The sequence below is a fragment of the Carassius gibelio genome, chromosome A25, assembly GCF_023724105.1.
Source record: "Carassius gibelio isolate Cgi1373 ecotype wild population from Czech Republic chromosome A25, carGib1.2-hapl.c, whole genome shotgun sequence".
NCBI lineage: Eukaryota > Metazoa > Chordata > Actinopteri > Cypriniformes > Cyprinidae > Carassius > Carassius gibelio.
Window position 1 is genome coordinate 7,763,795 of NC_068395.1, and position 18,513 is coordinate 7,782,307.

General features: G+C 37.3%; 1 protein-coding gene and 1 long non-coding RNA gene across 3 annotated transcripts; one reads left to right on the forward strand and one right to left on the reverse strand.

The window, feature by feature from the left end:
- Positions 1-855: 855 nt before the first annotated feature.
- LOC127946949 (uncharacterized) lies at positions 856-2,486 on the forward strand. The gene is made up of 3 exons (XR_008151192.1): positions 856-1,095; positions 2,019-2,066; positions 2,194-2,486. It is a non-coding gene; the product is annotated as an uncharacterized LOC127946949 (long non-coding RNA).
- A 6,185-nt stretch (positions 2,487-8,671) lies between these two features.
- On the reverse strand, positions 8,672-17,892 carry LOC127946939 (matrix metalloproteinase-15). Of its 2 annotated transcripts, XM_052543771.1 has the most exons (11): positions 17,588-17,892; positions 17,182-17,338; positions 15,887-16,035; positions 14,921-15,043; positions 14,511-14,815; positions 14,146-14,307; positions 13,276-13,544; positions 12,889-13,027; positions 12,175-12,322; positions 10,491-10,606; positions 8,672-10,150 (listed from the first exon to the last, which is right to left on the reverse strand). In XM_052543771.1, the coding sequence occupies exons 2-11, from the start codon at positions 17,296-17,298 to the stop codon at positions 9,717-9,719; spliced, it is 1,962 nt and encodes a 653-aa protein (XP_052399731.1). In that variant the 5' UTR covers positions 17,299-17,338; positions 17,588-17,892; the 3' UTR covers positions 8,672-9,716. The 2 variants fall into 2 exon arrangements, with proteins under 2 accessions (XP_052399731.1, XP_052399730.1); XM_052543770.1 differs by having other exon boundaries at positions 17,182-17,892.
- Between the last annotated feature and the right edge of the window lie 621 nt (positions 17,893-18,513).

Genomic DNA, 18,513 nt, shown 5'->3' on the forward strand with positions numbered 1-18,513 from the left:
AACATTTAATAGCACAACGGTTTTCAGCATTGATCAAAATAATAAAGCATATTTTAATGATTCCTGAAGGATCACGTGACACTGAAGACTGCATGGAGAAAATTCAGTTTTTCCAACAAAGGAATAAATTACATTTTATTTATTTATTAATTTTACATATTTTACATTTTTTAATTGTAGTAATTTTTATAATTTCAATTGCAGTAGTCTTACTGTATTTTCAAAATAATACCGTTTTGGTCCATTTATTTCAAAAACCTTAACGACCCAAAACCTTTGAACGGAACAGAAAAAAGAAATAGAAATTAAACAGAATAAATAAATGTTAAATTTTAACTACTTTGCTAAATAGTATTAATGTATATGCAACAACCTTATTGTATAGTGTTTAACTATTTAAAGTGAGTACACTTGAAAAAACTTTAAGAAATGTAATTTTACTAAAAAAGGATTAATATACTGGTTAATCCTAAACCATCAAATCTAAATCACTGCTCCCTTTTAGAGCACCATCATCATGTTACATAACTTTTAGTAAAATCAAGTTTTTTACCTGAATGTTGAGCAGAAGTTGGGCATTGAGACCATCCAGAGTGAACTTCAGCAATCTGTGTGGATTAGGATTGAGGCAGGACTGGGCTAACAGGATTAAATCTTGAAGGACAATGCTACCACTCATAAGACTATATTTATATATATAATAAAATCATCCTATTCAAAATAGCAACATATCTAATGCTATAGTGTTTTGCACTACGACAAAATGTGCACTTTTTCTTCTTCGTACACTGTTAAATGTCGCTGTAGATTTAGCAGCACATTACTGTAAAAACCTACAGTACAATACTTCATTTTTATATTACAGTAAAATACTGTAATTTGCATTGCTTTCTGAGTAATATTGTTTGAGTGGGAACATTTTACAGAATATTTTAGTGTTGCTGTAACCTAGCTGTAACTTGGCTGTAATATGCCAGGCAATAATACAGAATTGCTGTAAACAGCGCGTCACCTGACAGACGACGTCACAACACAACTGCCGCAGCTCACTTACAGATGTCTGAACGTCTCTCTCTGTGGAAATCTGGAAGTTTGGTAAGTTAATTTTACATTTTATAATTAGGTTTAAGGAGTACATAGCTTTTAGTGTGAAATGACAGTGGAAGTTTAGCCAGCGAACGTTGCAAAAACACCGTTAGAGAGTTAACTTTAGATGTCTAACATTACTCGCTGTTTCCATCGTGTGTCCCGTATTTTCATCTAACGTTAACTCGGCGAATTATACCTGATTTATTTCGACCAAACCAGACCTAGTGATTGTTGAAGATGGTTAATGTGAGTTTTATTTTGTTTATGTCGAATTTTAATGTAGTGTGTTTTACGATGGTCTGTGAGGTAAAATTACTATATTTGCTAATGGAGTCTGGTAGGATTAATAACTAATATGTCTCTGTAGGGATCCTTTCCATAATGTTCGATCCGAGCCTGTCACCAAGAAATTATAGTATTATAATAGACACTGTGCTCCAACTGCTAAAAAGATTTGCAGTTTGTGACTGTTTCCCGGATGACGTGCTGCAGCGCGTCGCGGTCTATTTGAATAAGTCGTTTAGAAACAAAAAACAAAATAATCTAAAAAAGGCTTTAAAAATATGTTATTTTCATCTGCAACGTAAATATGTGATTTGGGCTTCAGGGATTTCATTTAATTTAGGCGGGAGACCCAGTTCTGTAGCATTGCGATTGCAATGACAAATAATGATTAATAAAAAATATGAATAAAGGTATAAATTGCCTTTATTAAAGTTAATAATGATCTATTAGTCAACAAAGACCCATGCATGCCTAAAAAAAAAAAAAAGTGTAAAAATGTAAAAAAATTTAGAAACAGAGGCTTATAAATTTTTTACTATATAATAGATGTACTGTTGGAATGAATGAAATACAGTGATGTGTTAACTTATACATCCACGGCAAGTAACGCACAATTGAATAAAATGTATTTTGATTTCTTACAGCTCTACAGTGTGGGCCACTTATTTTTGCAGCCTGGGAATGAGTTTTCTGTAAGTATTAGCCATTTTAATACAATGTTTTAAAGGGTTACTTCACCCAAAAATGAAAATTCCATCATTAATTACTCATCCTCACGCCTCTCCAAACCCCTAAGACCTTGGTTCATCTTCTACACAGATTGAGACTTCTTCCAGCATCAGAAGTTGAAGTGGAGAGGGGAGATTCAGTCTCTGCTGACTGAGATGGAGAATGACTCAAGAACCCTACAAGACCAAGATCTGATGGCGACTTCAGTTGTCCTGCTTTTGATGGCCTTCTTCAGGGAGGCGATTGAATCCCTGTTCATACTGGCAGATGTAAGTATCTCAAACACATCTATTGTTTATTTTGCCTACAAGGACATGAAAAAGTTTGTACTCCCCCTGAGTTTTTGTGCAATGACAATATTTTAAATATTTGTATTAAGATAGGAAATTTAAATAATAAATAAGCAGTGGAAAAGTATTTTAAGAAAGAAAAATATCACTGACAATATTTGACAAGTTGTACTCCTTATACTCATGTTTTATGTATAGTAGCTACTTCATATTCTGTACTTTGATTCATGTTGTTTTAATATGTTTAGGTCAGGCAACCCAGGCAGACATTGAGGCACAGCAGGTGATGCCAGACACACCCAGGCTCATTATGCTTGGTAAGTATGTGGTTTTTCACTACAATTTATTATTTATGCATACACACACACACACACACACATATCAAACATATCATACACACTGGAACACACTAACACACACTTTGTAAACACACTCACACAAACTCAGACACTCTCATAGACACACACTAACACACATACTTACTCATACACACTCTCACAGACACTCAAACATACATGCTCATTCACCCACACACTTACATATATGCATACTCATAAACACTCTCATAGACACTCACACATAAGCTCATATTCACCATCATACACTCACTTACTTACACATACTCACAAACATACTCAAACAGTATTCACACTTACATGTTTGTACACCTACACTCATAAACACCCATACTCATACACCCATTTAGACATTCACATAAACACAAACATACTCAAATAAACACACTCTCACAGACACTCAAACATTCATGCTCATATTCACTCATACGCCCACTCACTCACACATACAAACACGTACATACTTACAGATAGTTGTACAGCTACACACTCATATACACTCACATATACAAATTCATATTCACATGCATACACCCACTCACTCAAACACACACATTCACATACACAAAAACTTACTTATATAAACACATATACATATACATACTTGTACACACTCATATTCCCTCATACACCCACTCACTCACACACACATACAAACACGTAAATATGCTGTACATACTCTCAGATGTTTGTACAGCTACACACACACACACACACACACATACTGTAAATACTCACGCACAGATGTTTTACAGCTACACTCATATCCACTCACAGATACACACTCATACACCCACTCTCTCACACACAGCTGTATCAACATAAGTATTTTTATTCACTTTTATTATACTCTATGAATGTGTACAAACAGTAATGTATAAATTGCAACATTTAAGAATGTAGTTAAGTCATTCACGGACTTTGTTGACAATGTTGTTTTTGGAATAAAACATTTTAGGTAATTAACATTGTGTTCTTTCATTTTCAGGACAATCAATTATGACAGCATCCAAGTGGATGCTATCAATTGATGGAAACATTATCTTGACACTGGAAAGCAGTGACACATTTATAACCGCCTTTGCAGTGATTTTCGCAAGCTACTACATCTTCAACATCGAGAACCAGGAGTCTGCTGCTTGTACACTAGAGCTTGTTCAGAGGCAAGTGAATTTCTTTCTGCATTACACTTTTGTATTGTATTTAAATCATGTGTGCAACAGTTGAGTAAGAAATAAAAGTTGGAGGACGGGAGGAATTTGAGAAAAAGGTTGAGTGCATTAGTCTTTTTTTTTTTTAAACATATTTATTAACTGGTATGATATTGCTAACAGGTTCCTGGTCAGAATCACCCCTGAAAATGGTAATGCCAGACAGTTAAAGTGTACTGCCAGACAGGGAGTTAGCAAGAGGACCAAGAGGTTGGTGCAGAGGAAGGTGACAGCCATCAACCCACATGTTAATAGTTTTATTCGGTCCTTGATGGAGTTTGAATGGAAAACTTCAAACTGAAGCCTGCACTCACCACCCACTGTTAATGGGACACTTGTTGTTGTTGTTTTAAGTTGTTATTGCTCATTTGTCATTCTTTTACTCAACACAATCCTCAAGTTCTCTTTTCTTGTATGTTTTTTGTTTCATTTACATTTGTGCAAACTTAAAGGGATAGTTGACCCAAAAATGGAAATTCTGTCATTGTTCACACACCCTCAAGTTGTTCCAAACCTGTGTGAATTTCATCCTTTTGTTGGAAACAAAAGAAGATATTTTAAAGAATACTGGTAACCAGACAGCTGACGGCACCCACTGACTTCTATAGTTTTTTTTTTTTTCCTATTATAGAAATCAAAGGCTACCATCAACTGTCTGGTTACCAACATTCTTGAAAATATCATCTTTTGTGTTCAACAGAAGGAATAAATTCATACAGGTTTGGAACAACATGAGGGTGAGTAAATGATGACAGAATGTTAATTTTTGTGTCAGCTATCCCTTTAAAAGCCATTAATACCTGTGAATTGCTGATGCACTGAACATTCAATGGTTTTAAATGAAATGGTTGTAATAGTTTTAATTGATTGAATAAAACACATTGACAAGAACATTGTTAGGGTTGTCTTTTGATTTGCACAGGTATTCTGAAGTATAATTATAATATTACTTCCTATATATTTATATACTGAAATAACTACATATTATAATTATAATATTAACATTATTAGTAATTATTTTGAAAAGTATAGTAATATTTAGCAGTAATGAATCAATATAGATATTGCAGTACAATACCGTATTAAATACAGCAGAAGCAGACTAAAATGAGAAAATGTTGTAAAAATACAGTAAAATACTGTTTTGTACAATTACAGTACTGGCCTTGTGTACTGTAAATTGAATTACAGTATAATTACTGTAAATAACAATACAGTAACTTGCTGGCAACCGTGCTGCCAGTACTGTACTGTAAAAATACAAGAAAATAGTTAACAGTGTAGTATTTCTCCATGCAACATTTTTCAGCATGATGTCAAGATGTTCTGAGTGGTTGCTAGGGTGTTGCTTTAAGGTTGTAATGTGATTACGAGGGTGTTCTGGGTAGTTGCTTACTGCCCCGGTTCAAAAACAGTAAAAAATCAAAACCCAAGATTGCATTAACATACACAGCTAATAAAATAAAGTATTCAGCCAATACCAGGAGTTCAGTGAGTGGATTCATGTAAACTACACATGAAAATGATGAAGATTCATGTAAGGACAAACATAATTGCATTTAAAAAAAATAGCCTACACTATCAGGTCTCATCTCTGAGATTAACCCTGTTGGTAAACTATGGAACTTTGCAACATAAAGAAAACATGTTCTCACACCCAATTGGTAAGATTTGGGTTTCGTGGAATTAACTAATCAGAGCTGACAGTGAGAGAAATTAGCACAAAGGAGCATCCAAAGAGCTAATTCATGCCACATGCTAATTTTGTTAGCCTCTCTATTCCCTGCATCTGAACTCTGTACTTCTGGTTCATCAAATGCTACATAAGTAACGCCCGTTTACTGTGATTCTTTGACTTTAGAGGTGACCGGATCTAACTTTTTGCTTTCAGAAGCCAATGCTATGGCTATGCTAGGTCTAAGCAGCTAAACACCAGCAGATCCAATAATGAGATGAAGGCAGGATTAGCTCTGAACCAGTGATAGGCCAATGCAGCCGATAAAGGGTGAGATGTTGCCTTACAGACACTAACCATAGCCATTTTCGTGCAAACCAAAAACTGATCTCAGGTAAGCCCCTAAAGCATATCTCTTAGCACCCTCTGGCCCATGTCAGCACTTTGTCCTCGAATCTGATTGGAAGAAATGCAGAAGATAGTTAATCTAATCCTCTATCAGGATATTGCTTGGAGAGAGTGAAGCATGGTCCCATGAGTTTGTTTTGGGAATTAAAATGAGAATCGTAGGTCATTGAGTGGTTGTTCTTGGTGTTTTAACTAATTGCAGGCATTTAAAGTAAATTATAAGGAACTTTAATAAACCAATAGACAAGAGAAAAATGCACAATGTTGAAGCCAGTGTTGCCAAATGCTTTCAATTAAAAGTAGCTAAAACTGGTAGCTAAATGTTACTAGGTGACATCATATAGGCGAATTCACTGATCTATATAAAGATTGAATGTAGGTCAATGGGCAAGATGAAAACTTAGATTTGGTTTGTCCTAGAAGTTACTATATTTGTTCTAAACTTAGAAAAAGAAAGTCTTAAAAGAGACGGGGAAGTCACTTAATCTAGCTACAATGTAGCTAAATTGGCAACACTGAAAGATCAAATGATAATTTTTAGAATTCCAACTGAATTAATCTGAAAGAAGAGAGTCATATACAATGACTTCAGGATGAATAACTTATGGCTTAATTAAAATTTTTGGTTGAACTTACCCTTTAATTGACTAATCATATCCGCAGCACATGTGAAAGTGTGAATTAGTACTAGCAAAGATTATAGAATACCCAAGACATGTCACTCGTATAGTTAAGAATGGGGGAAAAAAAAAAATCACTGACCTATTATAGATCAGTGGAAAAAATGCAACGCTCGGTATGGCCGCTAAATCGCAGGAAGTCCCGCCCTCTGAAAGAAAGAGCCAATCGCTAATTGGTAAAGTCATTACATCACTGCAGCTGCCTTTAGAAGTCCCGGTTGCTATAGAAACAGTCAGCGCTCTGACATGTGCTCTTGTACTGCACATGCACACTGGCTGATCTAGCCTGAAAAATAAGCTTTCTATAACGTAATTTGAGCAAAAGTAACAATATTTATGACACAGTTGTTGTCAGATTTCTTTGGTGATTTTAAATATGAAATTTAATTTCTTACTGAACAGTTTGGGAATTCAAAGCGATAGGAGTTGCACTTGCATGCCCGAGAAGCGTTTCAAAGATGGCCACTGAGTGACATGAGATTGTAAGAGCAGATGATTGCTATAAAGGAGGGAAGAAGTGCTTCCAATCTTTGTGTTCTTGTTAGCAATGGTTACCTCCAAAGAAACATGTGCAGCCATTATGGCTTTGCATCAAAATGGCCTCACATGCAAGGAAATTGCTACAAAGAAAATTGCACCTGAAAGAACCATTAACCAGATCATCAAGAACTTCAAGGAGAGAGGTTCGACTGCAGTGAAGAAGTCTACAGGACGTCCCACAGTGTCCAGCAAGCCCCAGGATCGTCTCCTCCTGAGGAGTCAGCTACAGAATCATGTCTCCAGCAGTGGAGAGCTTGCTCAGGAATGACAGAAGGTTGGTAAGAGATTTTGGACCACGGCCTGGTGTCAAGAAGGGCAGCAAAGAAGCCACATCTCTCCGAAAGAAAAAACGAAACAAAAAAAACAACAAAAAGAAAATGTCAAGGACAGACTAAAATTCCTCAGGACGTACAAGGATTGGACAGCAAAGTAATTTTCTTTGATGAAGCCCCCTTCTGTCTGTTTGGGACATCTGGAAAATAGATTGTTCAGAGAAGAAAAGGTGAACGCTACCACGAGTCCTGTGTTGTGTCAGCAGTGAAGCATCCTCAGACCATCCATGTGTTAGGGTTGCTTTTCAACCAAGGGAGTGGACTTTCTCATAATTCTTCCCAAAAACGCTGCTGTGAATAAACAACGGTATCAGAACGTCCTGCAAGAGCATCTTCTTCCAACGATCCATTTGCAATTTGGTGATGATTCGTACATTTTCAAGCATGATGGAGCACCATGTCACAAAGCAAGAGTGATAAAGAAGTGGCTCGAAGATCATTACATTTAAATAATCTGTGGCCAGGCAACTCTCCGGATCTCAAGCCCATAAAGAAACTGTGGTCAGTCCTCAAAAGGCTAGTGAGCAAAAGCCCACAAATTGTGATCAACTCCGAGAACTAATAAGGCAAGAATGGATCTCCCTCAGTTAGGATTTGGCCCAGAAGCTAATATCAATATCAATACCAGAAGCTAATATCAATATTAAATTATTAGTGGATTAATTAATTAGTGGTTCACTGGTACAGTAGCTGCGGTTGCTGTTTGTAACACCTGACAAGTATATACACAGCAAGTATAATATACACACAATACAATACTGTATAAAAATATAAATCAAACAGCATTATAAACTGAAGTTGTAGGCTTTTTCTAGAATTTACAAACATTCTTTCAGCAAAAGGAATCACTTTGGAGGTGGATTTGATTCAGTGGGTGGATGGCTACATCTGGCATCTACAGCACAATAGCAGGAAAATAACATTTACACAACACTACCATAACGTACATGATATACTTCTGATATAATAAATAAATAAATAGAAGCTACTGTATAGTGTTACTGTACTCAAACCAAAATGAAGGAAGTGCACAATCAGCAGAGGAAGTTAAAAATTAAAGGGATACTTAGCCTACATCCGTATACTCCATTTTATTGTGAGCAAGCTAAATACCACATAATATCGGTGAACAAAAGCAATACATGCCCTGCATGATTTACTCAATTGTTAATATAAAACATAAAATTAAGGGAGAGTTTTCCATTTGGCACTAAAAAAAGCACAATCACATTCTTTTTGACATGAAATACAAAAAAAAAGACACAGGTTTAAAACACAGAAGGCCACGTGAACAGAGCTTAAGCAGCACAAAGTCTACTACGAAAAGCCTTTGGTGTTCAGTGAAATTAAATACATTTCCAACACAAAGGAAATGCTGCACTGCTAAGGCACAGATTCAGCATTGAAAGGCACTGATGGACACAATCTGAGGCCAGGAATGCCTCTCAAACACAAAAACTTCACAACTAGAGGAGAGTGGAAGTACAGTGTGGAAAACAAAGGAGAGTCCCACAGGAAGATAAACTATGGGGGGTGGGGGGTGAGCTAATGTAGGTCATGATGACAGTACGACCACACCTCGAATCGCCTTTTCCCCTCCTCCTCGTCTTTGGCGCGCTCAGTGGAACTCCGGCAGAGGAAATGCTGGCAAGCCACAAGCCCCCATCCCCCTCTTTTTCTCTCTCCATAAAGTCCGAAATCAGCAACATCTGTGTAATGCAAGTCAGGCAAGGCTCCACGGGGGAAGAGACTATAAACCCTGCTAAATGTGCGTGAGACAATTTATTAAGCCTGACTTTTCTTTTAACCCTGTGCTTTCTGCAAGACCTCGCCACGGAGTTTGTGAAAAAATGTGCTGATCTGAGCTTGTTTTCATACATCCAACGTTTCGCACCGCGTACAACCAAACGGGCTCAAGAGGAAAACACAAAAACCTTGCAGACGGACGAATCACTCGCAAACATAAAAAAGAACCACAAAACAATCAAGTGCAAATTCTACATTGGGAACGGGGATTTTGATTGGATGAGCACCATGAATGAAAAGGTGTTTGTGTGTGTCTCTTAGAAAACGCACGTGCAGAAAGTTTGGCTATTGGGTAGCGAAAGTGTGCGTATGTTATCAGACCCACTGCTGCAGGGACCTTTTGCAGTGAACTAACGCTTTAGGTGTCTCTTTCCTTTGGAGTGTGGTGATAATGATGTATATGACTCCCAGAATGCACAGCACCAGAACCAGAGGCACAGTCACTAAAATGAGGGTCATGATGTGTTCATCAGTCTCCTTCGCTCTTAGAATGACATCTACTTCCTTTTTCTCATCTTCATTTCCATCTTCAGTATCTTCTTCATCATCATTTTTGGGGTCGTCAGGGTCTTGATTCTTGTCGTTCGTCTCAGGTGATCGATGGTCGGGATTTACATCCGTTTCTGCATCAAAGTGCACCCGGCAGCCCATGAAATCATTTAAAATGGATCTTGGGTATCCAGCGTCGACCTTCATTCGCTTGTTATCGAACCTCCAGTATTTGGTGTCTTTGTAGAAGTACGTGTACGCTGTGGGGAAAAGAGTTTAAACGTTAATTAGTGTATTTAAATAGACTAGTCAAAAATATGGCATAATATTCCAGCAAATGCTTGATTAAACGAGATTTTAGCCAGGCTCTGAATTCCACAGCTATAAAAAAAAAAACGTGCCAAAGACGATCATGAACAATGGAATGAAATGAGAAGTGAGAGCAGAACGTTTTTAAGTCAAAGGTCTTATTGCGCCCCAGTTTTTCAGCAGTGAGGTCACATTTTCCTTCTCAGCTTGGCATTAATGGGCTAGTCTCTCTTTTTTCTTGCATTCAGCCATGACATTTTTCTCGGGCAGCGTCGCCCCAGCCTGACTCACCTCCATCATCGCTGAGGAAGGCCCCTTTCAAGGAGCCGGGAATGGATCCCCACATGCTCACTGGCTTAGGGTAATCTTTATCCACGGCACGGGATTCTTCACTAAACCGCCAATATCTTCAAGAGAAAGCAGCAATGGAAAATAATACTTTAATTCTACGTCTATGCTAATACATAAATGGTTAGCTCACAAAAAAAGTCACAAGCTGTATATTTGACCAAACTTTGTCCAGATAATATTTCATTCCATAAGTAAAAGTAACGTACAGTAAAAATATGTTTAAACATCTTTATTTATTATATAGCCATTATATAGTTATAATACTTTCTGAGAGGAATATTCTTGAAAATATACTGCAAAGCAATTTCTGAAAATAAAATTGGACATTCTTTATACAGTTATATATTGTTTTTCTAGATGAAATGTAAATCAAAAAATAATTTGGTTGGGGTGACACGTTGACACAATTGTATTTTTCTAAGCTAACTGCTTTTTCATTTAAGAGAAGTTCACCCAACAAACTAAAATCTCTTATTATTTCCTCACCTTCCACTTGTTCCTAACACAATGAGATTCTTTCTACTGTTGAACACAAAAGCAACCAGTTGACGGTAACCACAGTTTGCAAGAAAATCCTATGGAAGTCTGTACGGTTTGTTTTGTTACCAAAATGTCTTAATTTTGGGTGAACTATAACTTTGGTCTCTATTTTAACTATCTAAATGCAAAGTGTAAAGTGCACGGCGTAGGCGCACTCAGGGTGTGTCCAAATCAACTTTTGCTATTTTAATGACGGAAAAATTGTCCGTGCGCATTTTTGGAATGGGTTGTCCCTATTCTCTTAATGAGTAATGGGCGTAATGTTCAATACACCAATCCGAGTGTCATCTCCCATTCCCTTTAAGAGTGAAATGGGCTCGCGCCATGGTGGATTGCTATTTACATGGCGGAATTTGTTGGCGGAAAAGTTGAACGCTACTCATGCGAAGAAAAAAAACAATCTGCTCGTGCGCAAAGTTAAAGCGCGCGAGAAGATCATCTACGGGACAAGCAGGACTCTACCAAAGCTTCCCGAGGTGAAGAAGGCATGGGATGAGGTAGCAGTGATTGTGTCCTTGTCTTCTGGCATCATTATGTAGACTACACAATAATATTTTTTTTACACTGTATTGTTTTTGTTTTTAAAATTTGCAATGTTTGTGTGATGTGCATCCCTGTGTGTAATAAGCAAAGTCAACGCGCACTGTGGACCCGCCAAGAGGCGCATTTTCTACCAACGCGCTCTTTAAATAAATAAAAATATATATTGCGCCATTGACTTTAGACTTTAGACCATGTTTGAATTGGTCTATGGCGCAGTTTATTTTCAACTACTTAAAATATCAATGCACCCGAACACACCTCTTTTTTTACATCAGCGTGCCCATTGCCGCACAAATGGGCGCAAATGCATTTTCTAATTAAACGACGTGGTGCTGGACGGGAAAATTCAAATGGCGCCGGACTGAAACTAGGAAACACACTTGCGCTGCGCCTTGCGTCGAATTGCGCCGGATGTATGATAGGGACCTTTAAGTCCCAGCTCAAATTGCCCTCAAAATAATTATTATGTTGTTCTGTTATTGGCTAACTCTCAATCGCTTGACACATCTGGCTGTTTCCACAAGGGCCCCAGCATGTTTACCTGTCTCCTCTGAAGAAGTACGTATAGCCAGATGGTTCCCACCACACTGCTGTGTCCACTCTGTTAGGCATGCCTTGACCATAACGAAACAAGTCCTGAGGGTATCCGGGCTCCACGTCTGCTTCTCTGAAAAGCCAGTATTTACTTCCTGTGGGAGTGATATAAAAAATACAAAGAGGGAATGGACAAAAAGCCACATTAGATGGGAAGACTTGAACGGGAGGAGTTGCATGGCTGAGAGATGACATCAGAGACCTCTATTCAATTACTGAGAGTGCACAGAAGATGATTTGTGTTGCATGAAAGCCAAGCACAAATTAAACCTGAAATCTCACAATCTGCATAAACAACAAAACAATAACTGTAGCTCTGTCTACTACACATTCCCTGCTCCAAATTTTCCAGGTTTCTTCTCTCAAGATGAAAACAGAGCAGTCAGCATCTGGAGCTGAAGCTGACGCAATGCAGGCGAAGTCCTGAGATGCGGCCAGATTTTCCTTCTTTCCTCTCTGGGAGTTTTACAAGTGACATAATTTGCCTTCAAGATGCTGTTACAGCAAGTGGAACAGATGTTTAAAGGAGAAGTAGACTGATAACAGGGAAATATTAAATGATTTTGATGTCATGTCTATCATACTCTATATCACTGTCATAAAAACAACTTTGGAACACAATAAAAAAATATCATAGATATATTAAATATATGACTCAGACCTTTAAAGAATACAAATTTCCCATCATGCCGTTCATAGGCAGCATCTATGTCCTCTGGAAGCCCCATCCAGAAGAAGGAGATTGGCATTGGGTAATTATCCAGCACCCGATTCCTCCTAACCCTCCAGAACCAACGACCCTGACAAACAATAACAACAATCATTTAACTTGGCACTTGACAAAAAGATGTGTGGAGATTTATGCTTTGTCAGAAACGTTCGACCATCTTCTTGCAGACAGCTGATGCAAATGATGGTCAAAAACAAACAAAATACACTGCTTGTAGTTTACATAATTATTTAGTTACTAAGGTGTTCTAAGTGGCCTTTTTATGAATAACCACTATATACATTGTAACTGCACTTACAGAAGATCACTTTTTCTAACCTTGAACACAAACATCTCCCCTCTAAGCAGGGTCACAGTGTCAAAGTTCCCCTCGCAGATGTCAGGTGCATCCTGATCTGAGCGAGCTGTGGGCTTCGGTCTATGGGACCTCCTGGTTGGGTGGACTGGAGGCACCCAGGGCTTGGTGGGCCGCAGCGAGGCTCTGGTTGTTTTCGGTAGGGCCACTGTAGTGGTTGGCTCCGGCTTGGCAGTGGTTGTAAACAGGGTTGTGGTGGGATGTGCCCGAGTGGTGACAGTCTCTGGAGGTCCTGTAAATACCAAACCATAATGTATTTTCACACTTAGCTAACCATCCTCATACTGCATTGACACAGAGCGTGTCACTTTCCATCCAGCACCAGAAGGCCCATGAGGCTCGTTCAGCCAGCAGTGGAAGCCTTTCAAATGGAGAAAACAGACTCAAACATGACACATACACTGAAAAATTATTTGGTGCAGAATTCAATGCAACTGGACTGAAGCCACAAGCACATAAAACAGCAGAGTGTGGATGACAACTGTATTATAAATGTGACAACGCCTAAAGAAATCATCGGATAATGACTGATCTGCATGTAAGAATTCACAGTTGTATCAGATACATATTTTCAAATGCAAAAGTGCCATCTGGAATTTTGCATAAAGGGGGATTCACACCGATATTGAAAATGAATGTGGAATTAGTGCTGTTACAAGGACTCTTACAAAACATGTGACGTTAGGGTCAGACTGGACATTTAAATGTGATTGTGTTTATGAGCGTAACACTGAATCATGTGAATGTGAATTCATATAATGGACCTAATTTAACTAACTCTAATTGACAGTAGGGTAAATTAACTAAACAGGAAATATCTCAGACTAGCTTACCATAGATCTGGTGAATGCCATTTATATCATCTTCAGTCAGTGAGAAGCTATCTGTGTCCATCCACTGGTAGAATGGCGCCATGATGGCAGAAGGGTTGTTGGAGTGCTCCAACCCCAACGCATGACCCAACTCGTGAACTGCAACCAGAAACAAGTCGACGCCTACAACCAAACAAAAACAGACAATTAAATTACTAAACTATAAACTGAGAAAAAAACTGTCTGATTCTGAACAGATCAAAGACATTTAGATGCTGCAAACATCCACACATTCTCTGTGGGAAAGTAAATGCTAAGCTAATACACAGTAAAAAAAATTGAATTTAATTTGAAGTAGGAAAAATAGTGCAGAAACTTTTTCACACCTGAGCTCTCCCGTTGGTTCAAGGTCCATGGCTCATCTATATCGAAATGTGTGTCTCCTCCCATTCCAGGACCAGGGAAAAAGGCATGTGCCAGAGAGCCTCCTTCCCCATCAAAGAGAGACATATCGCCATGATATCCAGAGGCAAACAGTAGTATTATGTCAGGCCCCTCACTGCCATTCTTTATCTCATGATATGGGACCTCCTCGAACATCAGAGGCGTTACTTTCTCCCAAACCTGGAAGGCTTTGCGAATAGCCTCATAGGTCTGCTCTTGGCCCACTTTGGGTGAGTGGTTCTGAATGCTTGGGCAGGGAAAAATATGTTTTTTGTCTCATTATTAACTTGATGATCATTAACTTGATCAATGTAAACTGAATTTGTTTTTGTAGTACTGAGGTTTAACTCACCTGTAAGTCAGCTTGTCCTGATCCCACTTGTGACCAGTAAGTGTGTACCGCTTGCGGCGAGTACCTCCCTCTGCTGACTCCTCGAAACGGTCAGGAACTCCACAGCGAGGTCTTTTCATGGCACTGAAAAAAAAAAAAAGGAAAAAAAAAAAATTATATATATATATATATATATATATATATATATATATATATATATATAGTGTGTGTGTAATTATATATAAAATAATACATTTATATCAATATAATTTAGTATTATTGTTATATTGTAGCATTTATTAATATTTTGAATTATTTTTTATATTTTCAGTTAACATTTTAATTGTATTTTTTTAGTAGTTTTCTTAATTACAGTAATATATTTTTATCATGCGTACATATGTATTTTTTGATGTTTCTTGCTTTCTCAAAGCTGCTATTCTAAATTTTGTTGTACTTTGTACAATGACAATAAAGTATCTTACTTTTATGCGCTTTTGTCATTTTAATAACGTTTTTCTTATATATATATACATATATATATACACACTCACACATAAACATTTAATTTTTAGCTTAAATTTATTTCTTTTTCAGTTTTAACCAAAAATTTACTTAATCTTTTTCACTTAGTTGCCAATGCAACATTTTTTTAGTTCTGACAGTTTTCATTAAATATTTATATTTTATCACACCTTTATTTCCAATAACGAAAAAGCTTTTTTTAACAATAACAAGACTGGTATAAAATTTAAAATAATAATTAACAATAATTCCAAACACATTTTAACATGGATAAAAATTATTTTATTGATAATAAAATTGTTTTTCTTATTGCTAAAAATACTAATTTTATTAAGTCATGAGTAGTATGGATAAACTACGAGTCCTAGTTGCACTGTTTTACAGTTTATATTTTCTACACAACTGAAACAGACTGAGATCATCTTATTGTTTCACAGGCATTTGAAGAAGAGGAAATCATACTTAAGCGTGACCAAGTCCATATGTCCGGTCACCTCCAGGCCATAGAAGCGCTGCATGTCCTTAATGGCACTAGAAAGAATTTGGGCTGATTGCATGGTGGACATTTGTCTGCTAGCCTGGGACAGGTAGCCATACATCCTCAGCCATGACTATGAGGGACGACAGAGACAGAAAATGTTGGAGAGTTGACAATGTGTAACTTGTAACAACTACTAAGTGTGGTGACGATGAGATTGCACAACAGAAAGGAAAAACAAACATACAGGAAGACATTAATAGACAAGTGGCTTTCTGGTTTTGCAACTATCCGTTAGAATTCATCAGGAAATGTTATGGAGGTTAGAAATAAGATAAGTTAAGCCTTAAACTACAAAAAAGTACACCACTGACCATTTTTAAATGTTTGGTTAAGAATTGAATATGAATATGCATATTAATATCTGAATGTGTCTTCATTTAAGATTACTGTCACATGGTCAGACTATGAGGACATGTAAACATCCTTAGGCACATCCTCACACGCAGGACAGATGTGGTGATGTTCACCAGAGGCTGCGGAAACTTCCTATTAAAATTTTCAACCTTGAAATTACCAAACGGTTACTAAACCTTTTTGACTGCATGTTTGTATTTATCAGTTATGTGAACAATAACCAATAAGTTATTTCTGCTTTATAATGCATTAATATGCTGATCATTATATATACAATTTTATTTTTTAATAATAATAATATATATTGTTGTTGTTATTTACAGCATTATATTTAATTGAAGCTGTTATGACTTATATAAACGTACATTTACACATTTGTTTCTGGGTTTATCACTTGACAATGATAATTATTTAAAATTAAATTAAATGAAATTTATGCATTTAGCAGACGCTTTTATCCAAAGCGACTTACAGTGCATTCAGGCTATCAATTTTTACATATCATGTGTTCCCGGGGAATCGAACCCCCAACCTTGCGCTTGCTTGCTTGCTAGTGATCTACCAGTTAAACTACAGGAATACAAAAAAGAGATAATTATCCAAACAAGTTAAAGTGTGTATGGAGTTATTTATCAGTAAACTTTATATTAAAGAACATACGAGTTGAAAAGTGTAAATTAAGAAAACCCGATTTCAAACTGTAAAGTTTCCTTAAATTTGCCTTTATCTTATAAAACTAAATCTAAAACTCATACTTGTCCAATCCTGGAAGCAAAATGTGTCCAATACTTGTACAAATACAAACCCCACTAAGTTAGCGTCGTGCCGTCAGTATTAGTACATAACGATAGAGTCCACAAACCTCTGCGTTAAAAGCGTGTTCTTCTGCAGTCGTTTCAGCAATGTTGACAAACAGCAGGATGAAAATCATAGTCACAGGTCTCAGCGAGCGATGCGATCTACTCCTGCGGGCTGACATCTCTCCACTCCCGGGTCAGCAATGAAAACGAACACGGAACCTGGAATCGCTTAGATTAGTCGCAGCCCGGGAGATTCTAGTCTTTTATTACCAAAATAAACCCATTGTTCTTATCGGACCACAAATCCACTAACTTAGTGCACGTTTTATCCCGTCAAGTTTTTGCTCGTATTGTTATCCGCGCAGTTTTGCAAAATTGGAAAAGGTCTCCAGCGGAGTGCGCAAGCTTGTAAACTATAACATTAGCATGACCAGCAACAACCCGTTAAATATCGAATAAATACACTACTTGTTGATAACTGCATTGCATTGTCTGTGTTGATATAAGCACCGCCTGGATAAACCCATCTGGAAATGTCGAGGACCAGGCGGCGCGTGCTCGAAACGATCCTTAAAATGTTTGCAGGACACCAAATATGAGCATGAAAGCTCGTGAGGATCTCGTGCAGATCTGCAGCCGCACCCGATTCCCTGCCCACTTTGTCTGTTTATCTTTGTGATATTATACCCGCCATTCTTGGTTCTATAATAAACATTCCAGAAAACATTAACAAGAAAATGCAGATAAAGGGAGATATACTGGAGAAGAAAAAAAAAGAAAAAACAGTCAAGCAAATATAACTTCCATTTTTAGTTGTCACTGCCACCTGTTGTTCATATTCAGTACTGTAAATAAAGTGTGATTCAAAGTACGCAAGAATATATATATAAAGATTGATCAATGCCTCTCTTTGTGAATCACATTCAAGCTATTTTTACTTCAAACACTACATTTCTTTCACAGAACATTTAATGTTCACTGACGGTCCATTATCTTGGAGTGTTCACTCTGAGCTAACATGCTAACAGTTAGCTTGTGTACTTGAGGTAGCTTTTGTACCAAACAAACCATTATGTGTTGGGTAAAAATTTGATTTAACTATTTGTCATGTGTTGTTGATTTCCCGCTTTGACGATACTGATAAGAATGAAAGTTGTAAGGGTCCAAATCACTGCAATGGAAGGACCAGTGTGAGGAGATCTAAAATTCGACAAAATCCATATGGGTAAAACATGATAAAAAGCATGGTATCTGTGTATTAAGATGTCATAGGACCCTACATAAACATACTTATCATTGGTCTTACTGGTAGCTCTCAACTAACTGGTCCAAAACATTCATTACAATTAATGAGCAATGTTAATTGATGGACTGGAGTCGAGTAGATTACTTGT

Coding starts and splice junctions, on each gene's coding strand:
- LOC127946939 (XM_052543771.1), bottom strand. CDS start 17,298: ATGTCAGCCCGCAGGAGTAGATCGCATCGCTCGCTGAGACCTGTGACT. Junction 13,545..14,145: donor TGGCATTCACCAGATCTATG/GTAAGCTAGTCT, acceptor TGGTATTTACAG/GACCTCCAGAGACTGTCACC. Junction 13,028..13,275: donor GGGAGATGTTTGTGTTCAAG/GTTAGAAAAAGT, acceptor ATTGTTTGTCAG/GGTCGTTGGTTCTGGAGGGT.